Source organism: Macrobrachium rosenbergii, chromosome 41 (genome assembly GCF_040412425.1).
Source record: "Macrobrachium rosenbergii isolate ZJJX-2024 chromosome 41, ASM4041242v1, whole genome shotgun sequence".
Taxonomy (NCBI): Eukaryota; Metazoa; Arthropoda; class Malacostraca; order Decapoda; family Palaemonidae; genus Macrobrachium; species Macrobrachium rosenbergii.
Window position 1 is genome coordinate 7986823 of NC_089781.1, and position 15812 is coordinate 8002634.

Below are 15812 nucleotides of genomic sequence, written 5' to 3' on the forward strand. Positions count from 1 at the left end.
GACGTCTATAGCGGAAATTGTTGATTTCTTTTTATATTTGAAGTCTGCCAGGAACCTTTCCACCTCAACCATTAAAGACTACAAAGCAGTGTTGAGCTCTGTTTTTAGGCATAGGGGTTTAGATCTCTCCTCTAATAGGGACCTTTCTGATCTTATCAAGTCGTTTGATACAACCAAGCATAAAGAAGATAGGCTAGCAACCTGGAATTTAGATGTGGTACTGAAGTGGCTGTTGCAGCTACGTTTTGAACCTTTGCAATCTCTCTCCATAAGAGACCTTACTAGGAAAACTGTTCCTAGTAGCTTTAGTGACTGCCAAGAGAGTCGGTGAGCTTCACGCCTTGGATAAAAAGGTTGGATTCTCTCAAGGTAATGCAATCTGCTCATTTACCCTAGGATTCTTAGCTAAGAATGAGTCCCCTGCCAACCCCTGGCCATGCTCATTTATTATTATAAGTTTAATAGATATCCTAGGTCCGGACAAAGTGGAGAGAACCCTTTTGCCCTGTAAGGGCATTAAGATACTATTTACTGAGAACGGAAAAGATCCGGCCGTCGAGCAACCTTTGGTGCTCAGTTAAGGATCCTTCTCACCCTCTTTCGAAAAGTGTGTTTTTCATTATTTAATTCTAGAAGCGCACTTGCAAATTGATGAAGATACGTTGCCCATAGTGAAAGTCAAAGTGCAAGAAGTGAGAGCAGTTGCCATGTCCCTGGCTTGTAGACGTACTATGTCTATTGCCTCTATATATGTCTATTATATATATATCTATATATATATATATATATATATATATATATATATATATATATAGATGATAGAGGCAATGGACATACTATGTCTATTGCCTCTGTCATGCAAACAACGTTTTGGAAATGCAAATCAGTGTTTGCAGCTCATTATTTGGGTGACATTAAAACTGTCTATGAAAATTGCAGTACCTTGGGTATTGGGTCCTATTTTGATTGCTGGTATGGTGTTGGGAGAAGGAGTGTAGGAAGCTTCCTTCATCCTTCTTATTTTTTCGCCTTGATTCATGGTATCGAGTTGTAGGGGAGCCTGGGGGTACTTGGTATTTGGAGTGCACACCAGTTTGTATCCACAATGGTTGGGTGATGGTATGCTGTAACGTTTAGCTATAGGCAAATGTGTTTTGTTTTTATTTACTCTCAGGTTGTGTTTTTCTGGTGCTGTGCCCAGGGCAGGGGTGACTTGATTACTGTATTCTTTTTATGCAATCGGGCACTCCTTTCCAACAAAGAAATCCCGCTATGTAGCAGGCGACTCCTGGCTACACCACCACGCCGCTATACATTGAGGTGAGTGCCATCCAGAGGTAGTACTTTCCTGTAGTAGCTCTCTCAACAGGTTAGGAACCAGCAAGCATTTTAACTAATGCTAGCAATAATTCTATTTCTTTACATTACTAATTTTAATGTATTAGGATAGAGAACCCATGCATCCCACCTCATAATGTGGGATTCAGCTATGTAATTACTTGGTAAGTAGCTTATATAAAAATGACATTTTTATAATAAAATAAAGTTTTATATACACTTACCAAGTATTTACATGATCAAAACCCTCCCTCCTCCCCTTGCATGGTTGGAAGGCATAAGCATATTGGGCTCGTTTGCTAAGCTGGTTCCTCTCTTACCCCGAAAGTGGGCGGAATCACTCACGTAGCCAAAACAAAGTAGCTCAGCTGTGAATTTCAAAATTCTAGCTGCCGGTTAATAGAAACCAATAGCTTTTAATAGTATATGTAAAACCTTTATTTTATTATAAAAATGTCATTTTAGCCTTCAGAAATAAGATACAAATTCAGCCAGCCTTGTACTGGCAGGGCAAGTGAGAGATAGAGAGAGAGAGTGAGTTTATCTCTTTAATCTCTTGAGGAATGTTAATCCATTTCTCTTCACAAGATTTATGTTATCTTTTCCTGAAAAAGAGAGAGAGAGAAGGGCTGAACTAAGTATCTGTTTATCTATATCTATTTATTTCTCACATTCTACCCTTTGGTGAGAGAGAGAAAGGAAGGAGGAATAAAAAGAAATTGGTTTGATCATGTTTTGGCAACATCTAGAGCAATTTGACATATTTGACAGGTTCCCCCTCTCCCCCTGAGCTCGAAGACTCAGGAAAAGATGGGGTTGAAATTTATTTGATTAAAATTTTTCTTTTATAATGTACTATAGAAGTGCATAAATGTTGTAATTACAGTATATTATTATTATTATTATTATTATTATTATTATTATTATTATTAGTATTTGAAAATTATTACTTATTATTAGGTAAATTGTTTATTTATCATACAAAACAAATAAACATAACCATAAAAATTCTATCTTTTCCTGAGAGAGAGAGAGAGATTTTTCAGTATTTCCTTCGTAATGGTATTTGACCAGTAAGTCGGCAATGCTAAGTGGTAACACTGACCACCCAACCCTTGCTGTCAGGTTACTTGACGTATCTGACAGGTTCACCCTCCCCCCTCTCCAAAAGCCTAAGCAAAAGATTGGGGGTCAACATGTACTCCTTTAAAATTTTGCATAATATTAATTTATAAGGTAAAATCTTACTAATTCACTATAGTATTTACTTTAATGAATTGATATTATTGCTGTTTACATCAGCATTATTATTTGAAGATTAGTAAATCATTTATTTATCATACAAAACAAATAAATATACTTCTCCGTAAGAGAGAGAGAGAGAGATTATTTTTATTATTTGTTATATTTAATCTTATTAAACTTAATATTAATATTTGAAAATTAGTATTGAAAATCATTATTCTATCAAAATGTATATGTAGATACAGTATAGTATTCAGCCATGAAAATACAGTATATTGCTCTACAAAAAAAAATCCACGAATGGGTGAGTTTCCCGTTAATAATTTCTAGATAGGTTCCACAGAAAATTCAGCGAATCACTGAGTCCGCGAATTGTGAGAACATTAATATTGTAGTCCATGCAGACAATAGCACAGCCTTAACATACATTTGGAAGCAAGGAGGCACTCATTCCTTTTCTCTCTGCCAGGCAGCAAGAGACCTCCTGTGGGCAGATCAAAATCGAGTGACTGGTCACTCGATTTATTCAAGGAAAATTAAATGTTTTGGCAGACGAGCTGAGCCGTTGGAAGCAGGTTCTTCCCACCAAATGGACCTTGAATCTCATGGTTATCTGGATCTTTGGAAGCTAAAGGGCAGACTGACCTTAGACCTTATTGCCCCCTCAAGGAACCACCGTTGCCTTCTCTTCTGTTCTCTAGCCATGGACCCTCTAGCATGGGTAATGGATGCCATGCTGCAAGACTGGCTCAATCTGAAACTTTACGCCTTTCCATCCTTCAGCATGATCAGGGAGGTGTTGAACAAATTTCGGTCTCATCGCAACGTGACCATGACCCGTTCTGGCCCCAGAAAGAGTGGATTCCCAGACCTAAAGTTGCTGGTGGACTTCCCAAGGCTCCTTCCCCAAAAACCTTGTCTACTCAAACAACCCCACTTCAGGAGATTTCACCAAGGGTTGTCCACTCTTGCTCTGACAGGCTTCAGACTGTCCACAAGCTTGTCAGAGCGAAAGGGTTTTAAAGAGGAGCTGCAGAGGATATTGTTAGCTGTAGGCGTCAATCTTCTACCTGCGTTTACCAAGCTAAGTGGGCAGTTCTCTGGCGATGGTGTCTCAGACACAACGTCTCTTCTTCTGAGACATCTGTAACTCAGATTGCAGATTTCCTCTTATACCTGAGGAGCTCTAGGAATTTGTCGTCTTCCACCATTAAGGGGTATTGAGCTATGCTTAGCTCAGTCTTTAAGCATAGAGGCCTGGATCTTTTGTCTAACTTGGATCTTAACCTCATCAAATCCTTCAATACATCCAAACAGAAGGACGATCTGGTCTCTTGGAACCTGGATGTAGTGTTGAAGTGGCTGACAGGTCCCTCCTTTGAACCCTTTGTTTTGCTTCACTGAGGAACCTTACTCAAAAGACTCTCCTTCATGGCTTTGGCTACTGCCAAACATATTAGTGAGATTCAAGCCATAGATAAATGGGTAGGATTTTCCCAAGGAGACACAATTTGCTAGTGCCCAAGCATCCAGCATTACCCGATAGCGCCTGAACATCCAGTCTCAGCTTTCGAGGGCCCAGCGCCAATTCCAGTCCTTTCTGCACCAGCTTTTGTGCACCCATCTACTCTTCTTCAGATTCCTACTTCAGGGACTCCTGCGCCTACAGTTTTTTATCCATCATTGGCACCCATTCAATGCCAGCTTGACAGCATTTTGGGCTGACTCCAGAAGGCGCCCTCTGCAGATAAACCTCTAGTGGACTTGTATTTGTCCCCTGTATTGTTGGAAGTGGAAGAAGAAGTAGGTCAAGACTCTACTCCAACAGCATATGTGGCCTTGCTGCGCTATTTGCTCATTAGCTTTCCTGATTTCTTGTCTCCAGCAGCCCCAGCTTTGCCTGCCTCCACCTTTTTAATGAGCAACCAGCCTGTTGATTCGTCCAGGCTACCTAAGATGGTGCTTTTTACCTTGGCAAGAAAGGCTTTGAATGAAATTGAGGATTGGGTCCCAGAGAAGAGAGAGCAAGGGAAGTCTTCCTTCAGTTTTCCTCCCTCCAGACTGTCACGCAGGAAGTACTTATCCTATGCCAAAGGGAAGCTCCTTCTTTGGGAGTCTCTGCCTCCTCCCAAGGGGACTTCTCTGGACTCATTGATTCTTCCTGGAGGTCAGCTTTTGCATCAACCAAGGTGATGTTCTCTGCGACGGAGCTTGATCATCTCCTTGAGCATTTTCAAAGTTTGAAATTTTTTAGTTTTTTGGACTGGTCAGTAGGAGCCCTCACACGGAAGATTCAAGACTGTTCCTCTTTACCTGAGGATTGTTCCACAGACTGGCTTGGTGTCCTCTCTTGCATGGACAAGGGCATTAAAGGTATGGACAAGAGCATTAAAGACAGCTCCCAGGAATTAGCCTCCCTCTTTGCTATGGCAGTGCTTAAGAAGAGAGAGCTTTGGTGTTCTTACACTACCAAGGGGGTTACTTCGTCACAGAAGTCAGCACTCCTCTTCTCTCCCCCTTATCACTATCATCTGTTCCCACAGTCCACAGTTAAGTTAAGTATACCTTAGTTTAACCAGACCACTGAGCTGATTAACAGTTCTCCTAGGGCTGGCCCGAAGGATTAGACTTATTTTACGTGGCTAAGAACCAATTGGTTACCTAGCAACAGGACCTACAACTTATTGTGGAATCTGAACTACATTATACCGAGAAATGAATTTCTGTCACCAGAAATAAATTCCTTTAATTCTTCATTGGCTGTCCGGAGACTCAAACTCGGGCCCAGCAGAGTGCTAGCCGAGAACTCTACCGACTTGTCCAACGATGAACTACAGTCCACAGTTAATGAGATGGCATTGGACCTTCAAAAGAAATCCACAAAGGACCTCTTGGCCCAGTCTACTAGATGCCCTGGAGAGATGGCCGCTTTTGGCACCAAGTCGGTCTCTCCATTCCAGCCGCATCCCTTTCGTAGCAGCGGACAGAAGGCCCCATCTAAGCCTCGGGTCAATGTCCGCTTCTCATCTTGTTCCTTTAAGAAGTCCTCCTCCAAGTCTTCCTCATGGAAATGAAAACTCTGTCCTCTGTACTCCAGTAGGAGCCAGGCTCCTTCATTTCTGGGAGAGATGGAGTGCAAAGGAAGCAGAGCAACGGATCGTAAAAGTCCTGAGGGAGGGTAGGGAGAAACTGCCCTTAATCAATACGCCCATCGTATTGACTGCGTACTCAGTAGGCTTCGAGAGGTATTCGGCTCTCTTGGAAGAAGTCTCATCCCTCCTCAGGAAGAGAGCAGTAGAGGTGGTCGAAGACGTCAATTCAGAGGGATTCTACAACCGTCTCTTTGTAGTCCTCAAGTCATCAGGAGTTTGGAGGCCTGTCCTAGACATCAGCACCCCGAATTTCTATGTCCAGAAGATGAAATTCAGAATGGAAACGAACCAGACAGTCCTATCATCCATTTGCTAGGGAGATTGGATGATTTCCATTGATGTGCAGGATGCTTGCTTCCACGTCCCCATCCATCCGGACTCCAGGAAGTACCTCAGGTTCGTGTTCTGAGACAGTGTGTATCAGTCGAGCTCTGTGCTTCGGCCTCTCTATGGCTCCTCAAGTATTTACTCGGTTCTCGCCCCCCTTGCAAATTGGCTCCATCTTATGGGAGAAGTGTACAGAGGACCTTTGAAAGACCCTTCTCCTAGGCCAAGACTTAGGTTTGTTAATCAGTATGCAGAAGCTCACAGGAGATTCTTTATTTGGGACTGACAATAAACTCTCTTGAGTTTTCAGGCTTTTCCGTCCCCCAAGAGAGTAGAATCCTGCCTACAGACAATGAACGAATTTCTCTCTCTCCAGGCCTGCTCAGCCATCAAGTGGATGATTCTTCTAGGGACTCTATCTTCCATAGAGCAGTTTGTCACTCTGGGCAGACCCCACATGAGAGTGTTGCAATTCTTCCTGAGAGCCAGCTGGGACAGGAGATTGCATCCGGACACGTTTTTGCCCATGACTCAAAAAATCAAGAGGGACCTGCAGTGGTGGAAGTCAGAAAACAGACTGTTGGAAGGAAAGTCTCTCCTCCCTATGAGTCCCAACATAGACTTCTACTCCGACTGTCGGACCTGAGTTGGAGAGCCCTTTTAGGGAACAAGGAAGTTTCCGGGACAAGGTCCCAGGAACAAAGAAGTTGGCACATCAACGTCAAGGAGTTGAAGGTGATTCATTTCGGGCTACAGTTCTTCGCATTGGAAGTTTGCAACAAGACTGTGGCAGTCCGCTCAGACATCACCACTGCCCTGTCTTATATAAAAAACAAGGAGGGACTCACTCTTTCTCCCTCTGCAAGGCAGCAAGGGCCCTTCTCTTCTGGGCAGACCAGACCAAGATACACATTTTATTCAAGGGAAACTGAATGTATTAGTGGACAAACTGAGCCGTCAAAGACAGGTCATTTCCACAGAATGGACCCTGGGTCCACTAGTCTGCTTAGACCTTATGGAAACTGTGGGGAAAGCCATCCCTGGACCCCTTTGTAACCTCCAGAAATCATTGCCTTTCATTGTTCCGCTCTGCAGCCCCGGACCCTCTGGCGTTTGTGATGGACGCCATGCTACAGACTGGTCGAACAAGGACCTATTTGCACTCCCACCATTCAGCTTGGTGAGGGAAGTTCTAAACAAATTTCGGTCCCACCACAACATAACGATGACTTTAGTAGCCCTGTTTTGGCCTCTGAAGGAGTGTTTCCCGGACCTCTTCGGACTACTGGTGGACTTTCCAAGGCTACTCCCTCAAAAGCCACATCTACTCAGACAGTCTCACTTCAGACGCTTCCATCGAGGAATGTCCACTCTGGCCCTGACAGGATACAGACTGTCAGGAAGCTCATTAGAGTGAGAGGTTTTCAAAAGCAGCTGCAGTAGCTATTGCTAGGTGTAGATGTCAGTCCTCTAGCAAAGTCTACCAAGCCAAGTGGACATAACATCTCATCTTCTCAGATGTCTATAGCAAAGATAGCAGCCTTTCTGCTATATTTGAGGTCCTCTAGAGGTCTGTCTTCCTTTGCCATCTGAAGTTACAGGGCCATGCTGGGCTCTGTTTTTTGCCATGAGTATAGATCTATCTGCAAACCAGGATCCATATGATCTCATTAAATCATTCAAAACATCCAAACAGAAGAAGGTAGAGGTGGTCTCTAGGAACTTGGATGTGGTTCTGAAATGGCTCTCTAGTTTCCGTTTCGATCCCTTTCATTCAATAATGTTAGGGATCTGACTAAGATGACTTTTTGTCTTGTGGTCCTAGCAACTGCTAAGTGAGTTAGTTAGCTACATGCCATTGATAGGAGGATTGGCTTTTCCCAAGGGAATGCAATCTGTTCCTTTACCCTCAGGTTTTTAGCTAAGAATGAGACCCCATCTAAGCCCTGGCCTTGTTCATTTACCATAAGAACCTAATGGAAATATTGGGCCCAGAAGAAGAAGAGAGAGTTCTTTGCCCTGTGAGGGCATTAAGATATTATTTACACAGGACTGAGAAAATCCGTGGACCTTCGAGTAACCTGTGGTGCTCGGTTAAAAATCCTTCTTGTCCACTTGCTAAGAATGCCTTGGCATTTTTTCTAAGAGACCTTATCTCGTAAGCACATTCCCATATTGGGGAGGACGTCTTGCCTTCCGTTTAAGTAAAAGCTCACGAAATCAGAGTGGTCGCTACCTCGTTAGCTTTTTAGCGTAACTTATCGCGCTCTTCCATTCTTCAATCGACATTTTGGAGGTGCAAGTCAATCTTTGCAACTCATTACAGTCAGTCCCCTGGTTATCGGTGGCCTTGGTTATTATCAATCCAGTTTTAGGGCGTTTGTCTAGCGACGACAATAACTGGATTTTCGGCGCCAATATCTGCCGATCTCCGGTTATCAGCACCGATCCCCACTTAACAGTGGTGCTGATACCTGGTTATTGGCGGCAATAAGTGGGGATTTCGGCGCTATTACTGGCGATTTTCGGTTATCGTGCCGTTGGGAATGAAACCCCCGCCGATAACAGGGGATTGCCTCTACTTGTGTGAAATGGAAACAGTGTATGAAAATTGCAGTACCCTGGGACCGTTGTTATTGGCTGGCATTGTTTTTTGGGAAGCAGCATAGGAAGCATCCCTTCCATCATTTTTTCTCTTCACCTTGACGTAGGATGTTGAGTTTTACAGGACCATGGGGGTACCAAGTACCTGGAGTACCCACCAGTTTTTTAGTGGATGGGTGGTGGTTTTTTATTATGTGGTGTAGGTGACAGCATTGTTTGTCTGTTTGTTTTATTGTGGTACCGCACCCAGGGCAGGGGCAACTGTTGATGCTTTGCTAGCCATCGGAAATGTCCGTTGCTGCAAAGCTCCCACTAAAGTAGTAGCCGCTCCACGGCTATACCCCCACACCACTACAGGTTAAGATGAGCACCAGCCAGAGGCATTATCCACCTGCAGTAGCTTTCTTACTAGGTAAAGAAACAACAAGTAGTGTATCAATGCTAGCAAACTTTCTGTTCCCAAATTCATTACCATTACTAATGTTTTGGGGTAGAATATGTCCATGTATCCCACCTCCTGGCAGTGTGGGATTCAGCTATGTAATTACCTGGTGAGTTACTTACATAAAAATGACATTTTTCTGATAAAGTTTTATATATACTTACCAAGTAATCACAGAATTGGAGCCCACCCTCCTCCCCTCTGATGTACATGAGGGCACAAACACAATGAAGTTACCTGCTAATTCATTCCCAGTACTCCCAATAGTGGGTGGGGCTAGTCACCTACACAAAACAGTTGAAGTGCTACTTTTTTTTAAGATTATTTTTTAAGTAGTTTATAAAGATAATACATAAAGATTTAAAAAGATAGTTCCAGTATCAAATAAGCATGTGTACTCTGAAGGTAACTTAAGAAATAAAAATTTTTTTGACATGAATGCTTCTTCTTTCAGGGTATGTCTGGAGCTTTGCCCTCCAAGACACCAGTATCCCTCCTACAAGAATTATGTATGAGACGTGGGATTTCCCCAAAATATGATTTACTGCAAATAGAAGGTGCAGTTCATGAGCCAACATTTGTATACAGAGTAACTGTTGGAGAATTTGCTGGTAAGAATTTGTCTTTGTCTTTTCTCGTTTTTGGTCATGTTTAATTTAGAGTTGTCTTCAAATTTTTTATAAAGTGATATTTGAACATAGAGTCTCTCAAATTTTACAGTGAAATTTGTCAGCTGAATATTTGTAATTTTGATATATTTTTGGTAAAAATTTCATGTTATTGTATTGGTTTTATAAAAAAAAAAAAAAAAAAAAGTCACGCAAATATTTTGTACATGTAAGTTAAGGCTGAGATAATTGAAGTAAGTTCAGTGTAGGTCCTCTTAATGTATCATATTAAAATGAAGAATCAGGACCGTGGGCTATTGAAAGCTATGAGGAAAGTTGATTTTATATTTTTTGTAGTGTACTTGTGTAGAACTTTTCTCCAATTATTTCTTATCTGAAATTTCTTCATTTTTTGTTGGTACCCAGTTTTTTGTATCCAGGGAGAATACAGATCATTGCCTTTTATGTATGTATATTTTTTAGTTTCACCTGTAAACAGTTGATGAAGCTTGGTAACAAGGTGGTTAATTGGTGGTCATGGGAGTGAGAGAAGTCCTCCATTCAACTGCTGTAAGCCAGGATTTTTTCTTTGGTAATTTTTAAGTGAAGACTCCTTACAGTCTTGCCAACTACTGATTTGAAGCATTCTTCCTACTTATTCTTTAGGTATTTTGATTTGCTTTTATCATGGATGGGAATAGAAGAGTGAACAATAATGGTGTGTAGGACATGAGCTGGTGTGTCGCTGCTTGATTTCTTTTGTGTGTAATGTTCTGTCTGCTGGTTTAGTGCCTGCAGCCATGACTCCTTGTGAGAAGATTACTGGCTGGTCTCTGTGGTTGGGAAGAGATTTGACAAGCAGTGAAGGAACACCAAAAGAATTTTGCTCCTATCTTCAGTCAGGAATATTTGCTCTTGACCCATCGAACCTCTTTAATTCCTTTCTTCCAGACTACTCTCCCTCTCTCTGACCCTCTTGATTGGCTTCCTTTTGCTGTGTCCAAAACAGGTATGTGTTTGGATGCAGTAAGCCAGCATGCACTCTCCAACAGTGTACGACCTATGCTGAACCTCCCTGTATGAGATCTCTGTGCGAGTTTGTGGCTTGTCACCTTTTAGCTCAACTTCGTTGGCTGCTTAAGGTATGGATGATTTATTTTACTACTTGAAGATGTGTCTTTTCCTTGTTAACCCTAGTGACCCTTATTTTTTGGTCAAAATGGTTAAATGTTCCCTCGCTGCTTCTGTGAAGGATATCAGCACCATTAAGCTTGTGGCAGTTATGTTGCTCTGGGAGATATTGCTGTGATATTAAATACATGTCATACTCATTCGATACTTCTACCTCCCTTGCCCTCATCTTGCACCGTAATAAGAGAATGTGAGGCTAGTAATAAGAGTAAGGTAAAGAATCTTCCTTTCTTTCAGCCCTTTGTCCCTCTTGTAGGTGGAAGAAGTAATCATGAAAGTGCTCTCACAAGAAGCTGTTATGCTTCAAGTGAGCCTCTTCCTTCTCAGGGGGTTGATGTTGAACTTCGCTTACCTGCTGGGGAGACTTCACTCTGGTTTTTATTTTTCAGTAAGTTCATGACCCAGTGTCCTCCCATTCCTTTTGATACTCAAGAATTGTCCTGAACTCTTGTACTTATTCATAAGCACACTGAGAAAAGTTGGCATTGGCTTTTTGTCTTGTTCCTACATGATCCTTGGAATTGTGAGAGTGTAGACGAGAGGTTAGTGTTTGACTGGTCTCCTCTGTATGATTTCTTTGGGTATCATGGCAACCTATGTGGTTGTGCTGGTATAGCATGTTCACAGCCCAACTGGAATTCCTGATATGCATTTGCATGGCAGCTTGTGAATGGGTTGATCATTGGGAGGGTTGATTTTGGTTTGGAATGTGTTTGTTCCATTCACAAGTCTAGCTTGGTTCTTGGTTCAGTGAGTGTCACCACCAGATTCAATCTTTTGTGTCCATGATACTGAGAAAGTTTACCGTGCAGGCTGGTGTGTTTATCTCTTTTGTGGGATAGTTTCCAACCTGCATGTTAAGGAATCTGTTAGGATCAAGGATCGTTCTCCTTCAGAACCTTTTAGTCTGGGTTGGAATGGCACTCTTGAGGGAATATTGGCCATATTTGTGAGCATAATAATCACTGGGAAGTGACCGTGGTGTTCTCGTTGAATCTAAAAGAGTTCACTCTGGAGTTGAGACATTCATTTTAACTGCTTACCATTAGCAGTGGTATTTTGAGACAGCTGAACAGTCTGATTTGCAAATCAGAAGGTTCCATGGCTTTCAGCAAATTGAACAAGCTGCTAACTTTTCCTTTGACATGCCAACGGAAGTTCCATGTACTGGAGGTTGCCAAGCCCACTCTACCTTCAGGTTGACTCATCAGTCTGGGACTGAAAAACAATCTTTCTCTGGAGATACTTGTGATTTTTTAATGAAACTTGACTTCACTGGCCAGAGTGTCGCTATTTGTTTGTTAACTCTTTAATGATACCAGCTTTGTTAGGTTTGGTCTGTGGCAGATTCACTGCCCCTATGGGCCTTACAAACATGCATGGCTTTAATTTGTTTTCGATGCTCTTGGTAACTATGTTTCATGCTATGTTAATGAATTTGATGTTTTATAAAGCTAATGAGTTTTAATTTATTATCATGTTAAAAAAAATCCATAAAACCAAGTAAAGCATCCATATCATGAGTTGAAGTTATCTGTATTAGAAAATTGTAGCCTTTTTTTTTTTGTTCTTAATACACCAAAAATCACTTGACTGAGGTAGTACGTAGTTTTTTCTATTCAGCACAAAATTAAAATACATCTTTCTCTTAATACATAATTCATTACCGTTTGTGTTAGGTATGATGTGACAAAAGTACAGTGAAACAAATGCAGAATATATACACAAGTTGTAGGTTATTGGTAAGCAATACCTGTTTGTTACTATTTTCTGTAAAAATCACCAAAAATAGGTACCGTAAACTGAGATATCTCATTTTTATTTACACACTGAGAAAGTACTATAATTTGCATTTTATATGATGTATACTTCATTACTATTTGTGTTATGTTGTTATGTTATGTATGAAACAGCACACACCCCCAATAAAAAATTAAACAATCTAACTTGCATGAGCAACCAGGGAGAACTTACGAATAAAGGGGAATTTCATGTTACTTGCATTTGAAAATTTAACAAAAATAGGTAAATTGAGATATCTCAATTTTATTTAAAAAGTACAGTAATTTGTTTCAAATTAATGTAATTCATTATTATATGCGTTAGGAATGACACAGTTCCCCCTCGAAAAAAAAGTGAACAAGCTTGCATGACCAGCCAGAGAGAACTTAGGCATAATTGGAAATTTCACAAGTTATTTGAATTTAGAAGTTTGCCAAAAATAGGTAAACTATGATATCTAACATTTCTTTGCACAAAGATATTACAATCATTTTTGTTTCTAATGATATATAATTGACTACTGTGTGTGTTGTGTATGACAAAGTCCCCATCCCCCCAAATGAAAGTAGATAAACTTACTTGTGTGAGCAGCTAGGGAGAACTTATGTTTATTGTAAAACGTCATAAGTTACTTTCATTTAAAAAATTTGAAAAAAATGATAAATGAATATGCTTATAATTGGTAATATTTTTGAAAATGCAAATGCATGATAAATTGTGTTTATTATCATAAAACTTTTTTTGCCAGAAAACATATTACACATAAAACCACAAGAAAATGATGAAAACATTCATAAGTCACATAAAAATACCATGAAATAATGCATTTTATGAAAAATGCATAAAATTATATAAATATAGTCGGATGTATGGATAGGAAGAACAGTCAGCTCATCATTGACAAATTTATTAATAGCTGCGCTTCGGGATCACCCATATCCCATCTTTTCTGGCTAAAAAGATACAAAAAAATACTAATTAAAACTTAAAACAGAGTTTACAAAATTAAAATGCTTTAAAGACTGAAAAGGACAATGACAAAATAAGGTATAGAATACCTTCTGTAGTAAAGTCCAGAGGATGAAAGTTTGATGAGACTTTACTACAGAAGGTATTCTATTCCTTATTTTGTCATTGTCCATTTCAGTCTTTAAAGCATTTTAATTTTGTAAACTCTGTTTTAAGTTTTAATTAGTATTTTTTGTATCTTTTTAGCCAGAAAAGATGGAATATGGGTGATCCCGAAGCGCAGCTGTTAATAAATTTGTCAATGATGAGCTGACTGTTCTTCCTATCCATACATCCGACTATAAGACTGTTTGGTTTAGCCTCCCCTGAAATAAGAATAAATTATATAAGTATATATATATATAAAATGTAATCTGATATACTCTCCAACAATCCTATCTTCATATCTTATTAATGCCCCTTTCTCTATTTAGAATACCTAGCAGTTCATGTCACATGACTAGGAGGGAGGAGGCATTTTGATGTTCCTACTGCTCTTCCCCTCCTGACCTGAGGGGAGGTGTCGTAGTGGTGGATGAGTGCCAGTAGTTCTGCTTCGTATGGTGATCACAAGAGCATTGGGTTTTTATGTAGAGAAGTATTCTGCACGAGGCACTATGATACGTGGTGTCCTTCCGAATGCCCGTCATAGAGCAAACATGTCACTTCTCCCTCTGCTTTTTGAAAGCCTGGCAGTGGCTTTGGCACAAGTACAGTGCAAGGAGAAAGACAGGATATGGGGTCAGTGATGCTTGACTTCCATATTCAAGTCTTCAGGTATCAAAGGCATAGCAGTATCGTCAGAAAGTGCTAGTTGATGTACTAAGGGTGGACATAGCAGCATAAGCAGGTACAGGGGCAGGATCATCTGAGGCAGTTGCAACACCTTGCGTAGAAACGCATGGGGAATGGTAAGATCACCAGCAGTCCACTCACCTGGGTTGAATTCTGTCCAACTGGAATGTACCAGTTCATGAAACTGTAAGAGGTTCAGTTTATCATGAAACTGTAAGAGGTTCAGTTTATTTTGGTCTGTGGTAAACTTACGTGTATTTTGCATTGTATTTTGTAGCAAGTACATCGTCATTTTCTTGACCATTTCACTGTCTTCCATATGAAGCTGTCGTACTGGATCATCATGTAAAAGGGGTCAACTCCCCTCATTTACCGTATGTATTCCCTGATGGAAACAGGTTGTTGTACTCCTGAATAACTCCACTCTTCTTTACCTTCTTGTTCCGAACACACTCCTCTGTATCTGTGCCCTGCAAATTGGTTATTATAGTAACTAACCTTGTGTTCATCCAGCACAAAATAAAAGTATTGCCTTTTCTTTGGAAGTTGACACTGTAGCAGGGAGGGTTTTTTTTTTTTTTTGCCCTGTTCCTTGAGTGCCTTTGGTGCCCCTCTCATAAGTCTTAAGTGCCACTGGTGTGCACCCTGTGTACTTAAAGAGCTCTTCTGGTAGCTTCACAGAATTATAATAATTATCCATGAACAAGTGATAACCTTCATTCAGATATGGGCCAAGCAATTGAAAAACTGAGGATTTGCACCATGGTACACCATGGAATCAAGCATACACTTTGAAAGGTAACCTGCCTTTCCACAGAAGCATACCTTCATCCAAAGACAGGTTCTTTCCTGGCACATGAAGATGTTGTCACAAGGTTTGGACATATTCAAGCACTGGTTGCACAAGAAAAAGCCTATCAGTATTATCTGGTGGTATCGCCAGCTGATCCATTGCATGAAAATAGTTACCATGTTATTTGCACGAACTTTGTGTATGACATTTATTATGTTTAGACCAGTACATCAGTTCTTGTGGCAGCTTCAGCACCCCCATAAAAATGCATATTCCAATATGATATGCAATACTGACAATATTTTGGCCCTGCCACTTCAGTGCACTTTTTTGCTTGAGGACATCCCTGCAATAAGTGGCAACATGGTGGGTTTCTTCCGTGAAAAATAGCTGGAGGAAACAAGGCACTCATTGGCACTGCCATTTTCAGCTGTGAAACATACGTAAAATCATGCAATACAGATGGTCAGGATCTGTAGACCATCCTTCATCTTCATTATCAGCAACAGAAGGGGAAGGGGTTGCTT

The 15812-nt window shown here is 40.8% G+C and overlaps 1 protein-coding gene across 4 annotated transcripts in view; it reads left to right on the forward strand.

Moving 5' to 3' along the window:
• LOC136826605 (protein Loquacious-like) overlaps window positions 1-15812 on the forward strand; it is a 121817-nt gene that overhangs the window by 19605 nt on the left and 86400 nt on the right. For all 4 annotated transcript variants that reach the window (XM_067083842.1, XM_067083844.1, XM_067083843.1 and 1 more), the window contains exon 3: window positions 9563-9719. In XM_067083842.1, coding sequence (XP_066939943.1) covers window positions 9563-9719 — 157 coding nt within the window. The remainder of the gene's footprint in view (window positions 1-9562; window positions 9720-15812) is intronic.